General features: G+C 38.0%; 2 protein-coding genes across 2 annotated transcripts in view; both read right to left on the bottom strand.

The window, feature by feature from the left end:
- Window positions 1-14,496, bottom strand: part of LOC121405948 — a 29,171-nt gene extending 14,675 nt beyond the window's left edge. Inside the window, exons 1-10 of the mRNA XM_041596939.1 lie at window positions 14,297-14,496; window positions 13,276-13,433; window positions 11,133-11,167; window positions 9,382-9,720; window positions 7,964-8,211; window positions 6,743-6,871; window positions 5,370-5,532; window positions 4,524-4,566; window positions 2,506-2,789; window positions 1,237-1,246 (exon numbers count right to left, since the gene is read on the bottom strand). Of these exons, the coding sequence (XP_041452873.1) occupies window positions 1,237-1,246; window positions 2,506-2,789; window positions 4,524-4,566; window positions 5,370-5,532; window positions 6,743-6,871; window positions 7,964-8,211; window positions 9,382-9,720; window positions 11,133-11,167; window positions 13,276-13,433; window positions 14,297-14,299 (1,412 nt within the window). The 5' untranslated portion in view covers window positions 14,300-14,496. The remainder of the gene's footprint in view (window positions 1-1,236; window positions 1,247-2,505; window positions 2,790-4,523; window positions 4,567-5,369; window positions 5,533-6,742; window positions 6,872-7,963; window positions 8,212-9,381; window positions 9,721-11,132; window positions 11,168-13,275; window positions 13,434-14,296) is intronic.
- A 441-nt stretch (window positions 14,497-14,937) lies between these two features.
- On the bottom strand, window positions 14,938-21,765 carry LOC121406316 (ankyrin-3-like). The gene is made up of 2 exons (XM_041597329.1): window positions 21,662-21,765; window positions 14,938-18,961 (listed from the first exon to the last, which is right to left on the bottom strand). Exon 2 carries the CDS (start codon window positions 18,805-18,807, stop codon window positions 14,938-14,940), a length of 3,870 nt encoding a protein of 1,289 aa, XP_041453263.1. The 5' UTR covers window positions 18,808-18,961; window positions 21,662-21,765.
- Window positions 21,766-23,093: the final 1,328 nt, after the last annotated feature.

Raw genomic sequence — 23,093 nt, 5'->3', positions numbered from 1 at the left:
TATAATGAAAAGTATTATGAATATTAATCAAAACATGAATAAATAAATAATAATAATCCTTGTCTTATATAGCGCAAAATAAAATGAAAGTTTCTTAATGCGCTTTACAATAAAGGAAACAATGGTCCAAGTTCACAAAGTTGATTTCGAAAATAATTGGTAGAACCTATGGTAATGTGGATATCGCATACATTAAGAAATGTCTAATGCTGATGCGCTTTGGTCACATTATGCTAAATTGACACATGTTGCCATGACCGAGAAAGCTATTTTACTCATGAGTCCACTGTTTTGACGAGTGGACTCATTAATTCATTAAAACAGTGGACTCATGAACAAAATAGCACACTCAACCACGGCAACATGCATCAATTTCATGACGAAAACCTCCATTTGAGAACACTATACCCCAGGTTTTCCCGATCAATTCTCTTCTCCAAGTACGACGAACCCTAAGTATCGAAACACCTGTTTCTTGACCTCGGTCTGAAGATAAAACAATAGCCCGAGCACGGTCCCGGCACAGCATGCCACCATTTTTTATTCACTTACTTTCCTTATTTCGAGCTTGATTTTCTTCGTTCGAAATTGAAAATGGACTAACATTGAATTTCTGAATACAATATGCCTTTGAAAACGTGATTAAATATCGAAAAGAATAATTTCATTCCGAAGGTCCTACTACAGGCAGAGAAGTCTTACGTAATAGCACAGCTGTTGTTTATCATTTCCTCCCTGGCTCAATGCTCATAATCTGGCCTGTGGTGAGACGGCGGGGATTACCTGGCCAAGCGGGGTTGATTAGGCGGGTGTTTCATAAAGCTGTTCGTAAGTTAAGAGCGACTGGTGATCCTGTCTTGCGGTAAATGGTACACACCATTGGCGACGATCACCAGTCGTTCTTAAAGTCTCTCTTAACTTACAAACAGCTTTATGAAACGGCCCCCAGGGCTTGGAAATGATTCAAAACACAAAATGGGGTCCAATATTGCAGTTTGCATTCTGAACTGCGGTCTTTCTCCAAACGGGGGTTTGACGTAATGTGGCGCACTTTGACAAAAGCGCACATCAGCATATGACATTTTTCAATATACTAGAATGCTACATAGTAAATTAAGTATAAATCATACAGAAAATCTGCATAAACCATGGGTTTAACCAATGGTTTTCAAAACACCTCTGCAAATTTAGGCCAAATGTGTCTAGTTTCTACATAATAAATAATTGTAAACTTACCCAGTTCCTGCTGTACAAGATCCATGTTTATCAATAAGCATGCATTGATGGGGAGAGAGATTAAGAGAACATCAAGCCATTGTAATACACTTAACAGGAAAAATATTCTTCAAACATTTTTTTATATATACTATAAATAACTGTCTATGTTACAACAAACCACTATCACCAGATGTTTTGGCTGTCATTCATGACAGGTTTAAACCTCACACCTTTCTCATACGATATCTTTACCTTTCCCTATCCCCACTTTTTTGTTGTTATATTCCAGCCATTAAAAAAGTCCCTACTTGTTGCATGGCAGTCTGGGGGGTGTTTCACAAAAATTTAAGTATGACTTAAATGTAAGTCGCACTTAAATGCCGACGCGTACCTGATATGCAATGCGCAATCTTATTGATCAATACGCAGTAGTTGCGCGTCCTCTTGGCATTATCTGACCAATACTGTAATGTCTTTTATACCACCCGCAACTACACATTTTAAGTGCGACTCTAAGTCAAACTTAAATCTTTGTGAAACACCCTTTGGTTTTCTCTCTTCTATCCTTTTGAGGCCTCCATCAATTTCAAGCTCCTAGCTTAAGATGGTGTCTCTCACATTTCGATTGATGATGTTTCAACAATAAAAAAAGATAACATTTTCTAAGTTATGATTTATATCTGAATTAGCATAATGCTGTATGTCATGATGATGGAAAATGTTTACTTAATATTATAATATCATGTTGAAAAATGATTATAATTGTATACTTTGATCATTGAAAGCCATATATTGAATGCCATACCTTGGCTTTCTCATACACCATTTTCCAATCAAATACGCTGCATTTCTTTGTGTGTTAAATTGTTCTTTTCTTATGTTTTCTGCTGTTTTTTTATCCTATTAGTGTACATTTCTATTGATTTGTGATTACATGCTTTTATGGAATACTCTGAAATGATTTGGAAATACAGTTTACCTTTTCCTTTATGAAATGTAGAAATATCGAAACATGAAATCAAACCAGGTGTACAAAATGATAGACTATGCAGAACTTATGTATAATTCATTATGTACACTGAGGAGGGTCCAATAATAAATGTGTGTTTTTTGCAAATTATGTGAATTTGGGCCTGCATATTGATCCGGACAAAAAAACACATAACATATGAATTTAAGTGATGTCTGTTGCTATTTGATTATAATATTTTATTTCATCCAAATGCAAAGATATCCGGAATCCCCCACCCCAAATATTTTAGGACATATGAAGAGCTACCAACCTACCTGATATGTCTGATGGCTTCAGAGGCGTTTCCAGAGACTTCATAAGCGAAAGAAACGTTTCCTTGGCCACTGGCCCGGAGGTCTGTCTCTTCCTCCACGCCACTAGCATATCATAGATGGCTTGCTGTCTGTCTCGGAATCGTCTGTATTCGATAACGTCCAACTGCTGTATGGTGAAGCCAAGAGCCACGCCCAGGTCATAGAATTGATTCACAGTCATTAACTGGGCTATCGTGACGATGTCAATATCGGGGAGAGCGCTGTCTGAGACCTCTTCCACCGCTCTGGAGAAAAATCATGATTAAATGTAGAAATGTATGTCTTTTTATTTACTCATTTATTTATTCATTCATTCATTCATTTATTCATTCATCTTTTTATTTATTTATTTATTCATTCATTTATTTACTTATTCATTCATCTATTTATTTATTTATCTATCTATTCATTTGTTTATTTATTTATTTATCTATTTATATATGTATTGATTGATTCATTCATTCACTTGATTATTTATGTATTTATTTTTTCTTAATTTCATTATTATTATTATTATATTACTATCATCATTAATACTAAAATTATCATTACTATTATCATTATTATTATCATTACTATTATTATCATCATCATCATCATTATCATTAACATCATCATTATGGGGATCAGGACTTTATGCTCCAGCTTGTCCCAAATTACCTCATACATTAGAACCAATAATTTTCTAACTTACAGAACCTTTTTTTTTACAGGTTGCTCTTTATTTTGTTGATCGGGAAGGGATCCAATTCAGCTACATTTTTATTCATACATGTAGTTGTGTCCATAGTTTTTCTTGATAAACAAGTTAACATACATATCAAAACTTAACTCTAATACATATAGAAATGTCCTCGTATGCATGTAGGCAAATAAACACTTGACTTTACTGGGGCCCGTTGCAGAAAGAGTTGCAATCAATCGCAACTCTAAAAATCATGCGCAATTTGATTTTTGTGAGTTGCGATTGATTGCAACTCTTTCTGCAACGGGCCCCTGGACAAATTGTATTCACAGTTCAGTGGGATTGGTGATGGCAACATCCACATGTTAAGAGTTAATCAAACTCAAATGGTATTTAAAATCAAGGATGTGATTGCATAACTGTAGATCTAGGTTTGGTGATTTTATTCAAACTTTATTTCACAAAAAATAATTAAATCTCAGCTGAAAAACAATCACACTGAAATCACTAACACTGGTAAGCACATGTCGGACTGTATATCACAAAGACACATCAACCAGCATGGATAACATACATGTAATACTAGTAATCTTTTCCAATTTCATAGCAATTCTCATGAAAAATTGTACTCATTTTGAGATTGTTATCACAGCTAGTGTTTAATGTACTTTAAAGGACAAGTCCACCCCAACAAAATGTTGATTTAAATAAAAAGAGAAAAATCCAACAAGCATAACAATGAAAATTTCATCAGAGTCAGATGTAAAATAAGAAAGTTATGACATTTTAAAGTTTCACTTTAATTTCACTAAACAGTTATGCACATCCTGGTCAGTATGCAGACTGATGACATCACACTCATTATTTCTTTTGTATTTTACTATATGAAATATTCTGATTTACTCACCCATGTCATTTGACATCAAGTTTTATTCCTCCCTGAACATGTGGAATTAACAATGTTTAACATTATGTCGTTCAGTCAAGTTTTACATTATTGTCAATTCTGTATAAATTGAAATTGGTATAATTCAAACAATAAAAAAAAAATCGAAGAAATAGTGAGTGATGGACATCATAGACTCTCGCATTTGCATATCACTCTGTTGTGCAGATAACTGAATTGAGAAAAAAAGTGAAACTTTAAAATATCCTAACGTCCTTATTTTACATCCGATTTTGATGAAGTTTTCAGCGTTATGCTTGTTAGATTTTTCTCATTTATTCAAATCAACATTTCTCTGGGGTGGACTTGACCTTTAAGTACTAGTACCGGTAATACATGTACATTTACCGAATAAATGAAACCGGCTCGGTAGACTCCACTCCCAAGTTATCTGTGATCAAATTAATTCACAAACAAAATAGTGAAAGATTAACAAGGATTAACAGTTCATCTTCATTTCATAAACTACATTAAATTATTACTCAGACATGTAATTCATTCACTTCATCATGTGTAAACTCAAGACCACTGAAAAGAAATTCAGTCTATGGATAATAAAAACATCAAGCTTTAATACAAGAATTCTTTTAGAAGGGACGCTTCTATTAGTTGACCGAAACATATAAAAAGTTTAATGATTGGTTGATGATAAAATATTAGACATGTCAGAGATAAAATAGGGGATGTCCTTACAGAGATAAGACAATTTTCAGAATACTAATTTAAGAGAATGTTAGCGAGCTGTTATCTTGCTGATTAACAAGAAATGTTACAAGAAAAGTTAAGACAATTTTCAGAATTTAACCAACGCACTGTGGCGCACTGTGACAAAAGCGCGCATCAGCATTGAACATGTTTTATATACGTGCCCGATAGGCGGTAAATTAAGCGTAATTTATACAGGAAATCTGCATAAACCATGGACTCAACCGTGGGTTTTCAAAACCACCTTTGTGAATCCGGGCCATAATAACCATCGAACAAATGCACAACCAAACCCGCGAAACCATCATCCACAAAGAACCTTTTTGGATCGGAAAATTACACACTCAACCCAGAAGGCATCAACGCCGACCAGCAATAGCCCTTGACCCCAAATACCACATTTCTTGTTATGTTTCAATGAAAAAAGTGTAATATCATCATCATCCTTTATATATATTACGAATCTCAGGATATTAAAATTATACCAACCTGTGCACCTGACGAGGAATGCTAACGATCGTGACATCCCAAGTCTTCCCCCTTGTGAAATTGTAACGTTAATAACGGAGAAGTCCGCGCCTTCTTCATCGGAAGATATTGGAAGTGATAAGCAATGCCTGATTCCACTGTGAATTTCTTTGAGCAGGAGCAGCTGTATAATCACAAAATGAAAATACTTTTTTAAAGATAAATGCCAGTAGTTGCAGTAAACACTGATTTCATGAGAAAGTCTGTAAAACCAGGCTTAATTGTCAGAATATCATCGAGGATCTAGATCTGGTACAGTTACATAAACTGAACTTTGTGAAATCTTGAAATCTACGCTGAAAAACGTTTACACTGAAGATCACCAACACAGATAGGCACATGTGGGACAGTGTATTTTTATTGCTGGAATAAAGACCCGACGGAAGTGACCGAATAAGCGCTTATTTTGCTTATTTCTCAGTAATTACACAATTTCTCCCAGAATCCTTTGGCACATATTTTTTATTCATACAAACAGACACTTGGGTGGTCATTATATTAGATTCTGTTAAAAGTCATTTTGAGATCGTTACCAAAACTGGAATTTATCTTTAATATCAACTTCCTTTTCACTACTCATACCCGATTCAGCAAGATTTTTCAGATACATGTATATATTTTTATCTTGAAAAATATTATACCTTAATAATTAGAGTGAAGAATAAAAATCAACATAGTATCTGCATGTCTAGAACCTTCCTGATTGGTCCACTATATTTATACAAGCAGTTGTGCTTTCTTTGACCCCTTCACTTGTAATATATCTCTTAATGTCAATGATATTTTCTACTGTGGAAATAAATTTGAATTTGAATTTGAAATAAAGTCATTACAATCCTAAAACATCTATATTGACAAATAAGTTGCATGGTAGACAACAAATCGTAATTTCATCCACATCAATTCTTTTATAAGGAACAATGAAAGAATAAACACAAAATTATGGCATAAATATTCTCATTAGAGGAATGCATAGTAATAATACTCAAGAAGTCAACAGATACAAGAGAAAAAAAGTAGCTTCAGGATTTCATTACAAAATTGCTCATTTTCAGATTCACGAGTGATTTAATTGCTTCCATTGCCTCGCCAATATTGAGAACATAACAACTAGCTTCAATTTGTCCTTTTCTTAATATGATAATAATAAATTAAGAAATAACAATAGTAATAATGTCATATTTCATCCACGGTAGCCAATTCGATTGCAAAAACTCTTCTCCCAGTAGGCCCTTATAACATGATAACGCTAATATTACCCCAGCTTTTTTTTATTTTATTCAAAAACTTGGGCTGGTGCAGACGGCCCTAATTGTCTAAAGGAGGCATCGTACCTTAGTTTGACTAATCTCAGGTTCACAGTCAAAGGTCACAGAAAGGTCACCAGATTTAGCATCAACAGAGACTGGGAAAGGGCGGTGGGCCCTGTGGTATCCACGCTGCTTTTCCTCCTTCTCAACCTCCTGTTGAACAAAACAAATTAAAATATCATTTTCATTCTCGTCATAAAAAAAAATCATCATCATCACCACTTTCCTCAAGATCATCACAATCATCATCATCACCATCATCATAATAACCATCTTCATCATCATCATCATTATTCATCATCATCATCATCATCTTCATAATCATCATCCTCTTCATCATCTTCATCATCATCATCATCATCTGCATCATCTTCATCACCATCATTATTCATCATCATCATCATCTTCATAAACATCATCTTCATCATCTTCATCATCATCTTCATCATCATCATCTTCATCATCATCATCATCATCATCATCATCATCATCATCATCATCATTATCTTCATCACCATCATATCCACTACCATCATCATAATGACCATCATCATCATCATGACCATATTTGTCATTCATTATTATCATTGTTCATCACCATCATCATTACCTTCATCATCACCATTGTCGTCATCATCATCACCGTCACCATCATCATACTCATCAAATCAATACACCCGGGGGCCGTTACATAGAGCTGTTCGTAGGCTGGGTGTGACTGTAAGAATGACTGTTGACAATTTCTTGTGGTAAATTGATAGTCATCATCAATTGTTCATTGATGATTAGTGTGCAAGAACGGTTCACCAGTCGTTCTTAAAGTCACTCTCAAGTTTCGAAGAGCTTTAAGAAACTCCCACCAGGGTGGGTGTTTCATAAAGCTGTTTGTAAATTTACGCACAACTTTATGCATGACTGGAACCTGTTCTTAGGTCCTAAATCAATGACATATGGATACATCATTTACCACAATAAAGGATAACTAGTCGTGCGTAAAGTGATTTGTAACTTACGAACAGCTTTACGAAACAGGCCCCAGGTGGGTGTTTCATAAAGCTGTTTGTAAGTTAAGAGCGATTTTAAGAACGACTGGTGATCCTTTCTTGTGGTGAATCATATATTCATTGGCGATGGTTAAGCGCGTAAGAAAGGATCACCAGTCATTCTTAAAGTCGCTCTTAACTTACGAACAGCTTTACGAAACAGGCCCCAGAACACATTAATAAACAGACATCTAAAACTGACCATATCTACTCCTGGGATATCTGCATTCAGGTAAAGATGAACATCAAAACCTTTGCCTCGTTCGATCTTATCCGGAACGTATGGGGTACACACAAGTTGAAGCTGGACAACCTGTTGTTCAAGAGGGATAAGTACCCACCACTCGGCGCAGTGATTGATGTACAACTCCAGATGCCTCTCAAGAACCATGCAGTGTGGCAGTTTGTCAGGTGTAGGAGAGGACTTGGTCCTTGATAATCTTGGCAACCCTGAAAATTGAATAAATATATGGAAACATTGCCCATCATTTTCTCATGCTTACAGATAGTACCAGGTGGGTGTTTCATAAAGCTGTTCGTAAAGTTACACACAACTTTACGCACGACTGGAACATGTTCTTAGGTCATTAATCTCTTACATAGGGATATAACATAGCACAAGAAAGGATCACCAGTCGTCCGTAAAGTCATTCGTATCTTACGAACAGCTTTATGAAACACCCACCTGGTCAGAAATTAATTATTAGTAGCTTGTCATAATAAGACCCAATTTCAAAGCTTGTATGAAAAATTATGAAGTTTCTAGAAAAGGAATATCCTTGTAATGCTTTTGTACTGTAAAAGGTTTGTCGGGATAAAGCCGGGTCAATAGCACTCAAACTCCCATTAAAAGTGCATAGAGATGTTTGTGGTAAAGTAATATGCACAATACAAGAACTGAATATAGTTGGAACTACCCCTTATCAACCACCTAATTTTCTAAGCATCTTATTTGCAAAAATATTTATCAGTTTTACCTAGTTTTCGTCTCATTTGTGCAGAAAATTGAGCAGATTAGATTCTCATGTTTCAATCAGCGACTCCGATTGAATTCGCGTATACGGTATATCAGAAAACAACAAATACGACGATTTTACATTTGCATCCTTCTTTTGAAACTGACTACCCGCGATACACTAAGTTTACAGCCGATTCTTGTCGCGGTGGCAAAATATTACGACTCTTCCAAATCAGTTCCATGATATCACCATGCTAAATGATCGTCTCACTACTTCCACTGCGAGCTCCGGCACATGATTCAAACGATTGACGATGGATATTTGTTCTAAAGCTTTTCCTATCGGATTTCTTGGTATGAACTGTTTTTCGGTGTGGTTCAGGTCTAGCCAAAACAATTTTGATAAATTCTACTAAATTTTTACTTTTTTCCCCTTCTTTATCTCTCGTAAAATCTTTTCTTACCATTCCTATGGACACTGCGCCTACTCTACCGCGCATCTCGTTTGTAATACGCAATAATTTTAATGCGCGCAAGGTGGTCGGTTTCAAAAGAGGTGGTCGATACGTGGTGGTTTCACTATAGTACTACCAAAATTATACATCAATTATCAATAATAATTTCCAAAAACTGATACTGGTGGGTGAAAAGCTTGAATAGACCTTTTTTGGCGTCCCAAACATGGGAAACGATGTCGGGCGTGACCTGATCAGGATTGGTGATGAAGGTGAAGTGTGGAATCTTGATCTTGACAGGTTGACGAAAGACAACGCTCGGGGGATCACACCTGATCCCGTAGGCCACCATTGAGGTGTCATCTTGGATGTCGACGCTCGGGAGGTCCCTCACGAGACACAAGGTGATCCTGCACGATGTGTTCGGTTCAATAGCTCCTGACGGAACAACCATCATAATGCCATGGTGTTCCAACTCAAGAACTTTACCGTTGCATCCGACATCAGCCGAGACTTCGTGGGCCACTTGAGCTACCGACTCTTCAGCTGTAGATTGAGATTTATGAGGGAGAGAGTGAGAGGGGAGGGGATGGATGAAATTCTCAAAAAAAGGGGGGAATATAAACTAATAATGAAAACAGGTAAAAATTCACGATTGTGAAAATAAAATTGCGTTCCCATGAAACTCTAAAGGACAAACTGAAAATTTATCATCATACATCATCCAAAATATTAATAGAGAGTTTAACTAGAGAAAGCTACTGGCAATGAAAAGTGGTGACGATTTAGTGATTTTCCCTGACAAGTTGCCCTGAGCCAATTAGATACAAGGATTTTAGTAGCGTATAACAATAGTCATTTTAAGCTCGTTATTTGTTTCATGGATTGCTCCCCAGATCGACACCTATAGGTTAAATTGCGATTACCGGTAATCAAAACAGAGTCACATTTAAGGGTCATATAACTGAAAGGGAATCGATGCAGGTGCTATTTTGTCAATGAGAACAATATTTTTGTCCAATTTTGATTGTCCAGAAAAGTAGGGCACACAGCAAAAATTTAAACTTAATGGCCTGTATTCCGAAGTCGGGTTCAATCTAAACTCTAGTTTTAAGCTGTGGTTTAACCATGGAAAGCCAGTTGTTACATAAATCTCTAACAGTGGAGGTTCAATGTATCAGTCCATTTAACTCCAAAAACATTATCAACTACCTGGGAAGGATAAGTATGACAGTTGTCTTCCCATTAAAGAATTAGAAAAGAGCACAGTAAACATGAGAAGCATTCACTGTAAACAAAATTATGAAATGTTTGGCTTCCCATAATTTTAGCACAGAGTAAGACCACAGTCTAAGTTAAACCCCACTTCAGAATACGGGCCTATATCTCAATCTTAAAATGACATTAAATCAGTTTTACTGGGATTAATTAATATACAGTGTGTCCCGGAAAAAAAGGAAACCGGGATTTCCATGTCTTTTCTCTTCAAAGGAAAATGAAAATATTTCATTGACATAATCATATAATTCAATTATCCCTCTTTAGTTTGATACCTAAATATGAGACGAACACTTCACGCATAAATGAGCAAGACGAAAAATTGGACATAATTGGTTCGTGAAAAGACAACCGTGCTTATTCGATGATTGGCTCATTAGCATTTCTTTTGTATTCTTTAAGATTCTCTAACTCATACCTGAAATGAGAGTTGATTCAGGTTCACAAGTGAGTTTCTGCACAAATCATTTCTGATAAGCCTCAATATTTATTATTTTAAATCTGCCATGTGTGAACGATTTGCTAAGCTGTTAGTTTTCAATTAGAGATGACATTTGATACCCACTCTTGCCATGGGTACCAAATTTATAGTAAAAACATTTTAATAACTGAGAAATCTATCTCTGGAAACAGGTTTCCTATTTTGTGGAAAGCACTGTATATTCAGCAAAGAGTATTACCTCGATAGGCTGTGATGACATCGATTTCTGGAGATCTGGAAGAGTTACATATAAAGAGATATCATTGAGAGCTACAATGGATGATACATGTAAGTAATTGTACCATGTATGGTATACCAAAGACTTAAACCCCCATTCCACAGAAAGCAAGACCTCTGAATAAAAGACTGCTGTAAGACCATGAAACTTGCTTGATCTTTCAAGGGTCTTTCAAAAACCTTTCAAAGATCTCCGAGCTCTTTCACGATTCCTGATGGATCTTTCAGTGGTCTTCGTGGTCTCCATGATCTCCAAAACTTTTTGAAAGGGTTCAAAGCAGTCTTTCGGCGGTCTTACAGGAAAATGGTCTCTTGATGGTCTTTCAGCAGTCTTGCAGTGGTCTTTCGATGAACTTTCAAAGTTCATGGTAGTATTTCCATGATCTTTCGACAGTCTCTCGAGATTTTTGCGGAGATCACCGTGAGACTTATGAGAGATCATTGAAGGATCATTGAAAGATCATTGAAAGACCAGGCAAAGTCCATGGAAAGAATTATGAAAGATCACTTGCTGCATAAAAGATCTCTGAAAGACCATTGAAAGATCTCTATAGGACTATTCTTTCCATAAATCTTTCATAGTTCTTTGAGGGGTCTTTCTGAGCCATTCCACAGAGATGACAAATTTCAGTGATCTTTAGGACTGCTGTAAGACCTTGCCAATTTTTGGTCTTTCAAAGGTCCCCCCTGTGGAATGGGGGCCTTATAAATTTGTACAACTCACTTTATCTTTAATGTTGCAAGGCTAAAAAACTTAAAGTAGGTGATATCCATAATAGAGTTTTTCTTTTAAACTTGTAGGAACTATGGGTGCAGGGGCACATTCAACCCCAATATTATTTCACCTAAGTTATATCATGCTTGCCAGTCTCCAAGTGTATTTTGGGGGTCACATTTTTAACAATTGTTCCTTTTTTTAGGCAATACTTTTTTTAAAAGAGAAATGCCAGTAGTTGCAGTAAACACTGATTTCATGAGAAAGTCTGTAAAACCAGGCTTAATTGTCAGTATATCATCGAGGATCTAGATCTGGTACAATCACATAAACTGAACTTTGTGAAATCTTGAAATCTACGCTGAAAAATATTCACACTGAAGATCACCAACACAGATAAGCGCACGTGGGACAGTGTATTATTATTGCTTTGAATGTCGTGCCTGACGCTTGACCCGAATCCTGTGCTAATTTGCTAATTTCTCAGCAATTACACAATTTCTTCCAGAATCCTTTGGCACATATTCTTTATTTATACAAACAGACACTTTGGTGGTCATTTCATTGGATTCTGTATGAACTCATTTTGATATCGTTACCAAAACTGGCATTTACCTTTAAGTTTGTTTTTTATTCATTACATCCATATCATTCTCATTATCGTAAGCATTATCATTATTTGATGATCTTACGGTGATTCAGATAACATAAGAGGGTGGTTCACTTGAAAAAGACCATTTTGAGGGTAGAACGAAGAGGATTTAAAGAGAAATGAAAATAGAAGAGACTAACTTGTGATTGAAAGACAAGAAAGAGATAGATGAGAGAGCAGAGAAAAGTAGTATTTTGTGAAATAAGGTGAAGTGTTTGGTCCAATGCCAATTTTTCCAATTGCCAACTTGTCTGCTATCATTTGGTCTACCATCAGGTCGTCCAATATCCACATGGTCTAATTGCCATTTCAACCACTCACCAGTTCATCTAATAACCAGTTGGTCTAATAGCCATTGAGTTCATATACCATTTGGTCAAATAAGACTGAGTGTTGATGGGGCAAAATGAATGAAAATAGAATGAATATTAGACCAAATAGTTATGAGACGAAGAGGTCATAGACGAACTGGTGATTAGACAAAGTGATGATTGGACCAAGTGGTTGGTAGACAAAATATTGATGGACAGAATGGCATTAGACTAAAATGAAGGTAGACCATGTGGTGATTGGACAAGTTGGCAGCAGACAAATTAGCAATTAGCCTTGAAAGAATGGTTAACCGTATGAAAAGTGGTTACATAGAGCAGACGAGCTGAGGAGTCAAGGCAGCATTATCTTTACTGTTCCTGTGATCATCTTCATTTTCATCTTATCATTATTACCGTTGCATCCTACCTTGAGAATATCATTTGACGAACAACTTCATCCTTGGCATAGTGGAACGGAAGATTTCCTTGGATATCTTTTACACTGGGCTCTGCCCCATGGTCCAATAGATAGAACACAAGAGCTTGCTTGGGCGACAGTCCGCTTTGATAAAACTCATCTGAGATCTGTGACATAAATTGGCAAAATTCTTTAGAATGCCCGTGCATGCAGCTGCCATTGAATTCTCCAAACTAAGAGAATATTTTATTGTTTTTTTCCCAAAGGGTCATATTCTGGCGACGACTTGTGAACAGGCCTAAATGTGTAAATAAAGCCCGCAAAAAAATTGTTTAGGGGGTTATTTTGCACAAAGAGAAAACTTGTTTAGAGGGTGTTTGGAAATAATTTGGCCACGCGTGTGTACAGCAATACATTTGACTGCCCCCTCCCCCCCTGGTCTCTGATATGCTAAAGGAATGTGATTGTTGCCCTTCTGAATACTTGTAAACTCAAGGCCAAGATAAGATGCCATTTTTGTCTGAGGCTTTTTGCTAATCCAGTATATGTGTACCATTTAAAAAGTACATTTTATAATTAATGCCCTTTTTAATGACCTTCGATGCCCCCTAAAGTGAGCACCACTTTCCACTTCCTTTATTGTGCCCTTTGAAGGAGAAATGGCCTTGTCCTTTTGAATTCCTAATTCGAGTTCTGGAAATGTATGGGGTGGAGGAAAGGGAGGAGGGATCGAGAGGGAGAGGGGAGGAGAGGAGGAAGGGAGGAGGGATCGAGAGGGACAGAGAGGGTAAGGGGAGGGGGAAAGGAGGAAGGTTCAAGAGGGAAAGGGAGAGCGGAGGGGGAAGGGAGGAGGTATCGAGAGGGACAGGGGGAGGGGAGGAGGGATCGAAGGGGGAGGGGAGGGGGAAGGGAGGAGGGATCGAGGGGGACAGGGGGAGAGGAGGGATCGAGAGGAACAGGAAGAGGGGGAGGGGAGGGGGAAGGGAGGAGGGATCGAGAGGGAGAGCAAGAGGGGAGAGGATCAGCTTACCATTTTAAGTGCTGCCGTTTCTTCAACTTTGCTGTTCTTCTGACCTGCAAGTCTGACGGCTTCATGCAGACAAGTCTGTCCATCAATGGATTGGAAATTCAGATCTGCTCCGTGGGCAACCAAGGTCTCGACGATGGTCGTGTAGCCATACTTTGTGGCTAAATGAACAGCTGTGCAGCCTTTCTCTGCTTGATGCTGAATAACCTATGTAACAGTAACCAAACAGTATAAATCATTTTAGAACTACCGGTAAATAATGATGAAAAACCTAAATAAACATAAAATTATTTCAGAATCTAGAAATGGAACAATGAAAAAATTGGAAAGATGGACAGAATGACAAGTGAAATACTTTGTGTGTCCAGACTTCATTTACATAGACATGACAGTTCAAAACCTAACCTATCTTAAAATTGAATTGACTTAAGAATGAAGTCTTCATATCATTTTTCAAATTTAGGCAATGTTTCATAGATGAACTGTGCAGTATAACATGTATGATTGTCTGCATGTGATTTTCATCCACGCCAGATTGTTGCGAACCTCTTTGTCAAGTGAGTTAAGAAACCTAAATCTAAATTATGTTAAGAAAAAAATGCAGCCAGAGCACTTTACTTTGAAATTCAAATGAAAAGCAAGATTCAATACCAATTACTCAAATTTGGATGTGTTGAGACTGCACAGTTTAGGCTCAGAATGTGAAAATTAACAACAGGAACTACAAGTATAACTATTTCAGTGTTGAGACTGGTCGACAGAAGCCAGTCAGCTGATTGCAGTTGACCATGTAGCGAGAAAATGGTTTGCAGTCTACTTTGAACGTTGCTGGAAAGTTGAAAATGAATTACCTGCTTCCCCTGTCCTGTCATACCCTCGGTATCTGCATGTCCTTTCAAGGGAGGCCAGTTCTTCTGCTCATCAGCACACCCAGCATCTGGACCTGTCCCAGATAGTTGGTCAGACTCTGAAGCAAGTAAAGCAATCGGCCCATCAGGTTTAATCTTATTTACTTCAGCTCCATGCTCCAGTAGATACCTAGAGACTTCATCGTGTCCATTGGCAGCGGACAAATGCAATGCAGATGATCCCTTCGAGGTCACTTTGTGGACATCTGCAAGGTGCTGAAGCAGAAACTTCAGGACATCCATGTGACCATTCTGGGCAGCAATGTGCAATGCGGTCCAACCGCCACTGTCTCTTGCATCGATGTCAGCTCCATGACTGAGCAGGTCTTTTACGATTGCGAGGTGGCCATTCTGTACCCCAACATGCAGAGCTCTTGAACCTTTCACCTTGGTGGGAGCATTGACGTCTGCTCCTTGCAGAAGAAACTTTTCGGTGACGTCACGATGGCCAATGAATGCAGCAACATGTAAAGGAGAGATACCATCAACATCTGTTGCGGTTACTTCAGCTCCTTGTTCAAGGAGATAATCTGCAATGTCAAGATGCCCAGTTTGTGCAGCAGTATGGAGAGCAGTCCAGCCTAACTTGTTGCATTCATTCACATCAACTGCATGACAGACCAGAAACTGGACAGCCTCAAGATGACCCCCTTCTACTGCATATTGAAGTGATGTCCGATCACCTACTTCATTTAGAACGAGTGATGAAATATCAAGGTCACTATAACATATTTCTAAATGCTCTATATGCATCCCACCTTCAGTTCTCTCATCCTCTTGATGATCATGGTAGTTACTTCCACACAGATCTTTTTCTGGAGCCCCTTTGAAGACTGTGAGGGCCTCGGGCATTCCACTGCCCTTATGACCTACATGGCTCTTGCCAAATCGGCAAACATCATAGTGACTATATTGCCCATCAAATTGTACAACCACTGAGTCACACATACTCCTCTTATTAGGTTGAGCACCTTGGCTAAGCAGGTATTTTGCAGTGTCTATATGACCAGCATACAAAGCAACATGGAGAGAAGTGGCTCCAAATGCATCACATTCGTCTACTCCTACTCCTTGCCCAATCAAGGTTTTGACAATATCTAAATTGCCCGCATTAGATGCAAAATGTAAAGCATTCATTCCAAAGCAATTTGCTTTATTCACATCTGCTCCCTCACTGATCAGATACTCAATGACATTCAGGTCTCCATTAGAAGTAGCATTCAGCAATGCACACCTCCCGAAGGCATTTCCAGAATTCATATCAGCTCCTTGACCAAGCAGATATGTCAACATATCAAGGTGCCCATTACTAGCAGCAATGTGCAAGGCAGTCCAACCAAAAGAACCCGGCGAATCAACCTTAGCTCCTTGACTAACAAGACCTTCCATAGCATCCAAATCACCCCTCTCTGCAACAGAATGTAATTCTGTCCAAAGGTTCAGGTTTGCTTCAGAGTTTTCCCCCGTCAGCTCGGCTTTTCGATGAAGCAATGCTCTAGAAACCCTCACATGACCCGCAGCTGCGGCAAGGTCTAGGGCTAACCATCCACCGGAATAAGCCTTATCAAGATCAGCTCCTTGACTGATCAGAAACATGGTCATATCAAAATTCCCGTTCATAGCAGCCGAATGTAATGCAGTCAAACCATAACCTGCCGCAATATCTATATCAGCACCTTCGCTGATCAAGAGTTTGGCAACATCACAGTGGCCTGCACGGACAGCTATATGTAATGGTGTATAGTTTACATCATTTTCAGTAACATCCAATTTAGCTCCTTGTTTGATCAGGTATCTGGTGACATCCAGATGACCTTTACGAACAGCTGAAAACAATGCCGTCTCTCCATTAGATTTGTTGATGTAATGTACATCAGCTCCTTCACCGATTAACAACTGGGTAATTTCTAGATGACCATTTTCAGATGCAACATGCAAAGGAGTCCGCCCACTCTTGATTACCTTGTTCACATTGGCTCCATGATTTATTAGAAAACGGACAATTTCAAAGTTACTATCCATCACAGCCAGATGTAAGGGAGCGACACCATCATCTCTGTTCTTATCCAAATCAGCACCTTCTCTGATGAGAAGTCGAATGATTTCAAGATGACCGTTTTCTGAGGCTAGATGCGATGGGGTCTGACCGTCGTTATCTGCTTCATTAACATCTGCCCCTTGACTGATCAGGTATTTGGTAACTTCAAGATTCCCACTGAGCGAAGAAAAATGAATCGGTGTCCGACCATCATTTCTGTGGTTATTTACCTCAGCTCCTCCTGTGACAAGCTCTTGAACCATGTCAAGTTGTTCATTCTGCGCAGCGAGGTGCAAAGGAGTCTCACCAGTATTATCAGCTTTATTCACGTCTGCTCTCTGTTTGATAAGTTCTTTGGTAACATCGAGCTGCCCACTCCACACAGATATATGTAATGATGTATAACCACCATCTGAACATCTATTCAGATCCGCTCCTTTCATGATGAGAAACTTGATGACATCAAGATGTCCATCACGTGAGGCAACTTGTAATGGGGTCCAACCGTCTGCATTTCCTTTATCAACTTCAGCACCATGACAGATAAGATATTTAGCAATATCTAGAAAGCCATTTGTTATAGCTAGAAGCAATGGGGTTGATCCCGTATCATTATCTTTATTCACGTCTGCTCCTTGACGGATAAGTTCCTTGGTCATATCAAGATGACCGCTCTGAGCAGCTAGTTGTAACAGGGTATGACCATGATTATCCTCTAGAGCTCCTTGACCCAACAGCAATTTATAAACATCGACAAGACCATCTACTGCACCATGACCGATCAATTCTATGGCAACATCAATATGGCCACTCTTTACAGCTGCCTGTGATGGCGTTGTGCCATCATACAAACCATCATTTACCTCAGCTCCTTGATCTAGTAGGAACTTGGTCACATCCAGATGACCATTCTGTGCTGCACAATACAGTGGAGACCGTCTATCTCCCTTTCTCCTGTTCACTTCAGCTCCTTGACTGATCAGATATTTGGTAACTTCAAGATTCCCGTAGAACGAAGACAAATGAATCGGGGTCCTTGCATCATTTCCTTGGTTATTCACTTCGGCTCCTCCTGTAACAAGTTCTTGGATGATGTCAAGTTGTTCATTCTTTGCCGCTAGATGCAAAGGAGTCTCACCTTCGTTATCATCTTTATTCACCTCTGCTCCTTGTTTGATAAGTTCTTTGGTAACATCAAAATGCCCACTCCAAGCAGCTAGATGCAATGGTGTATGACCACCGCTGGTACCTACATTCAGATCTGCTCCTTGGCTGATAAGAAAATTGCAGACGGTGAGATGTCCATTGCGGGAGGCACAATGTAATGGGGTCCAACTGTCTGCATTTCCTTTATCTACTCCCGCACCCTGACTGATCAGATATTCAACAACATCGAGAAAGCCATTCGTTGAAGCTCCAATCAACGGGGTTAATCCCTTGTTGCATTTATTCACTTCTGCTCCTTGACCGATTAGTTCTTGGACAAGGTCCAGTCGGCCACCTCGTGCGGCAACATTCAGTGTACTCTGCAAATCATCAAGATTGCTACCAGGTTTATGCTCCCCCATGTTTCCTTTCCTCTTATCAAACTGGAGGTATGGCTCTTGGTTCTTGTAGTACTGTCCAAATTCCTTCCTCAACCATAGATGACTTGAATTTTCTTCTTTGAACTTGCTGTATCCTGTGCCATATTTGCTGTTGACTACAGCTCCAGTCTTTGACCTAGGAGAAATCATGGAAATTACTATATAATTCACATTACAACTATACATTTCTACTAATGCTTATATTAATATCACTACTACTGCTGCTGCAGCTCTGGGTCATGTTTAAAATATATTGAGGTTTAAGACAAAGCAGAATGAGCAATTTTATTATTGTACCAAACTTTGACTAGTAAGCTATAGTGTACTTGATGATTATGGTAATTAAAGGTAACAAGAGTGTCGCTAGGCTAAGGTGAGCTCATAATACGCCCGCCTGTAATGATAAAAATTGAGTTATAGGTCAAGTAAGAAAATTGGAAGGTGGCAACTTCACCTTTGACTTTCTGACCTTAAAATCGATAGGATTCCTGGGGTCTATGCTAGTATCATTACAACAAATTACACGAGTCTAGGTGAAGTTAAACTAAAGTTATCACGTTAACAAGAACTTCAAAGGGGTAAGATGAAAACATGTCACTGTGATCTTGACCTTTGACCTTTTGACCTCAAAATCAATAGGCTTCCTAGGATCCATGCTAGTAACATATGCACCAAATTATATGAGCCTGGGTTAAGTTAAACTGAAGTTATTGCGTTTACAAGGAAAAGTTAACGGACAGACAGACAGAAAGCACAAAGTGTTGTGATGGGTTGCATGCATCAGAGAGCCTTAGTCGTTTTTGCCAACATTTTTTTTAAAAATCATATTTTTCTGATACTTTCTGGGTATTTTTCTGAAAAATACTCTAAAAAGTAGTATTTTGGGGGTCTTTTCCTGAAATTACAAATACAGGGAATACCTTTTCTGTATTTTCATCATGAACATTCTAGTGAATTTGAACATTTTTTAAAAATACCCTAAAAAATTGAATGAACATAATATGAGCTATATATAAAAATATAAGAAAAATGCATTTTTATAATATTTTTGGTGGCAAAATTCGAATTTCATTTAAAATTTATCATTGAAATTGTTTACATTGTATCCCCACCTAGAGCTATCATATACAGCAAACAAAATTGAAATTGATCAATAAATGAAGGAGGAAAAAGCATTTTTGGTGTTTTATGAATAAATTTGCATAAATTAGCAAAATTTTCTTATCGAAATTTAAAATCCTGTGTGGAAGTTTGGTGACCCTCATGTAGCTCTACCAGATGAATGAGAAAAAATCAAAATCAGTCAACAAATAAAGAAGAGGCATTTTCTTTGATTTATGAAAAATTTCACATAAATTAGCATAATTAATTTTCTAAAAAAAATTTCAAAATTCTGTCTATAAGTTTGGTGAACCTCATGAAGCTCTATCAGATGGAAGAAAAAAAAATCAAAATCGGTCAACACATAAAGAACAAGCATTTTATGTGAACTCATTTTGAAAAATATGCAAAATTAATTTTGCATACATTAGCTTAAAAAAAATTCTACTCAAAATTTCCAAATTCTGTGTAAAAGTTAGATGAACCTCATACAGCTCTACCAGATGGAAGGAAACAATCAAAATTGGTCAACAAATGAAGAACATTAAAGCATTTTCTGTGGTTTATGAATAAATTTTGCATAAATTAGCAACTTTCTACTCAAAATTCTATATATAAATTTGGTCAACCTCATGAAGCTCTACCAGATGGAAGAAAAAAAAATCAAAATTGGTCCACAAATTAAGAAGAGGCATTTTATGTAAATTTTGAAAAATATGAATAAATTAGCATAAAATTTTTTCTTGTCAAAATTTCAAAATTCTGTGTAGAAGTTTGGTGAACCCCATGAAGCTCTACCAGATGGAAGGAAAAAAAACAGGGAAAAGGAGAAAAAGAGGGAGAATGAAAAACCTGGTGGGGATGTAGAAATTATTGTATTATTTTATTATGTTAAATTATTACATTATATTTTATTACAAAATAAATATTTTTCATAACTAGGCATATATAAAAAATTATTTGTTTAGGGATTGTGTTCATCATTCCTGGTGCTCGCATTGTCTGTTTAATTCCTGTTGTACTAAAACATCCCGTTTTCAAGTCGATATACACCAAATAGGCATGTAGTTCCAGTAATTTCTTTTATGTAGTGGAATAAATCGCGAGCCTTCTTTAGCTAATTAGGCGAAAAATAAATGGGAAAAGGAAGCAAGCTCCGTATTTTGTCAACGAGAACAAATATCAACGCTTAAATGACGCTAGTATTTGAGGGATATTCATCATATTAGGGGGAACTGACCACACACATTGTTCGGAAATTTCGTAGGACTTGATTAATAAAACCTCTTCTGAAATTCGTGGGAGTTTGTTGCAGTATTGCATGTGCCGAGCCTTCAATTATCCTGTACACGACGCCGACGGCAATTAAGTAATGCACCCATGATCTGGCCCAGCCCTTGGGCCAGATGAGTTAAAAAAGGAGAGTCATATTCCGATCCGTTGACATTCCAGCAAGAGTTGCTACCATAGCAACTCTGAAATGGCCCACTGGTGCATGGGCGCTCACTGCTGTGAGCAGGCCGACAGTCCACGAGTCATGGAGAGGTCACGGTAGCCGACAAGACGGCGAAAGGCACGATGGGTGTATGGCTGCCTAGCTAAGCCGAGGAGTTATAATGTTATCATCATGTTCATACCATTAGTACTTATATACCTATGCCATAATTTAGGACTCGGGTTTAGGATCAGGGATAGGTCGCCAATAATCAGTGTGTAAAATTAACACTTCTCTTACCGCTTATCTTCCACGTCGAATTAGAAAGTAGATTTAAAATTATCCATCGCATCCGCAATTTCCTTCTTCATGTTCCTGTCATTTCCGCGTTGCATTACAGGGAATTCCCCCTTTGAAATCCAAATGCGCGCAGGCGCATAAACTTTCGATTCAAAAGCTAAAAAGTCACGTTGTATTTTTAAAGTTAACTGTCATTCCACCCCTTTCACATGGTAAAACAATCGTAATTTGAATGATTCCAGTGAAAAATAAGGCAAATGACGAATATTAAGCATATGTGAAACCAAACTAGAACACGATTAGAACCACGAACGCCAGGGGCGGATCCAGGATTTTCCAAAAGGGGATCGAGGGGGGGACAAATTTTTCGGAGGAAAATTTGGACAAGCCCCACCCCCCCCCCCAAAAAAAAAAAAAACAGGTTTTCAACCACAAATTAAGGATATTTCGTACCAGAAATAAATTGACAAGCAAAACAAAAACAGTTTTTCAACCACAAATTTAGGAATTTGCATACCAGAAAAAAAAATGACAAGCAAAAAAAAGGCATTCAATTTCAAAAGAGGGGGCACACCTCGTTTTGAATGGCATTTTTGCATTACAAATTTTAATTTTGCTTCTCAGAGGGGGCACGTGCCCCCTGTGCCCCCCCCCCCCCCTTGGATCCGTGCCTGATGAATGCTTATCACAGTTACGATTATAGCAATCATCTTTCATTAAGATTCACATGTGAAAACTGAAAAGGCCTGTAGTCTCTGAAGCTATAATCAGCGAAAGTAAAACAAGATCCATATTCGTGGGTTTTCTTTTTCTGATATGGGCTATGTTTTTCTTTGCATTTCTAGACATGTCTAATAGAAAGGAGATTTTGTAGGCATATATAGATCTGTGTGATCATGAACGGATCCAGCCTGCATGGCCGGGGGGGGGGGCTCCATCTACAATTACCCAATCGGCTGCTCGGTCAGAGCTAAATTCTGTTGGAGGGGTAGAGTCCTAAAGACTGAAGTATTAGCGTACCCGCCTAAGGGTGACGAGTCACAACAAATACAAGGGACGTAACCCTGCCCCCCCCCCCCCCTGACGATCGAGTCAAAACTGATCCCTGACGAGCCACAAGTGACTTCCTACCTTTGCTTGAAGACCTTTTTTTTCCTTGTCAATCTTTTTTTTTGGTGCAAAATGTCATTTACTTGTTTTACTTGTATAAAGACCTTTTTTTGTTTCTTTTGTTGTTAAATTTTTGGGCGGACGAATTCGCCCCCAACCCCTCCCCCCCCTTAAAAAATCCTAAATACACCACTGGACTGAAGTCTGTAGCTGCAGAGCTTTATTTTATTTTTATTTTTTCACTTTATTATGAATTAGGGTCATGGATATGACTTAAAGGCCCTAAAGGTCAAGTCCACCTCAGAAATATGTTGATGTGAAT

The sequence above is a fragment of the Lytechinus variegatus genome, chromosome 19, assembly GCF_018143015.1.
Source record: "Lytechinus variegatus isolate NC3 chromosome 19, Lvar_3.0, whole genome shotgun sequence".
NCBI lineage: Eukaryota > Metazoa > Echinodermata > Echinoidea > Temnopleuroida > Toxopneustidae > Lytechinus > Lytechinus variegatus.
Note: the sequence above shows the minus strand (reverse complement) of the source record. Positions and strands in the feature narration are given on the sequence as shown.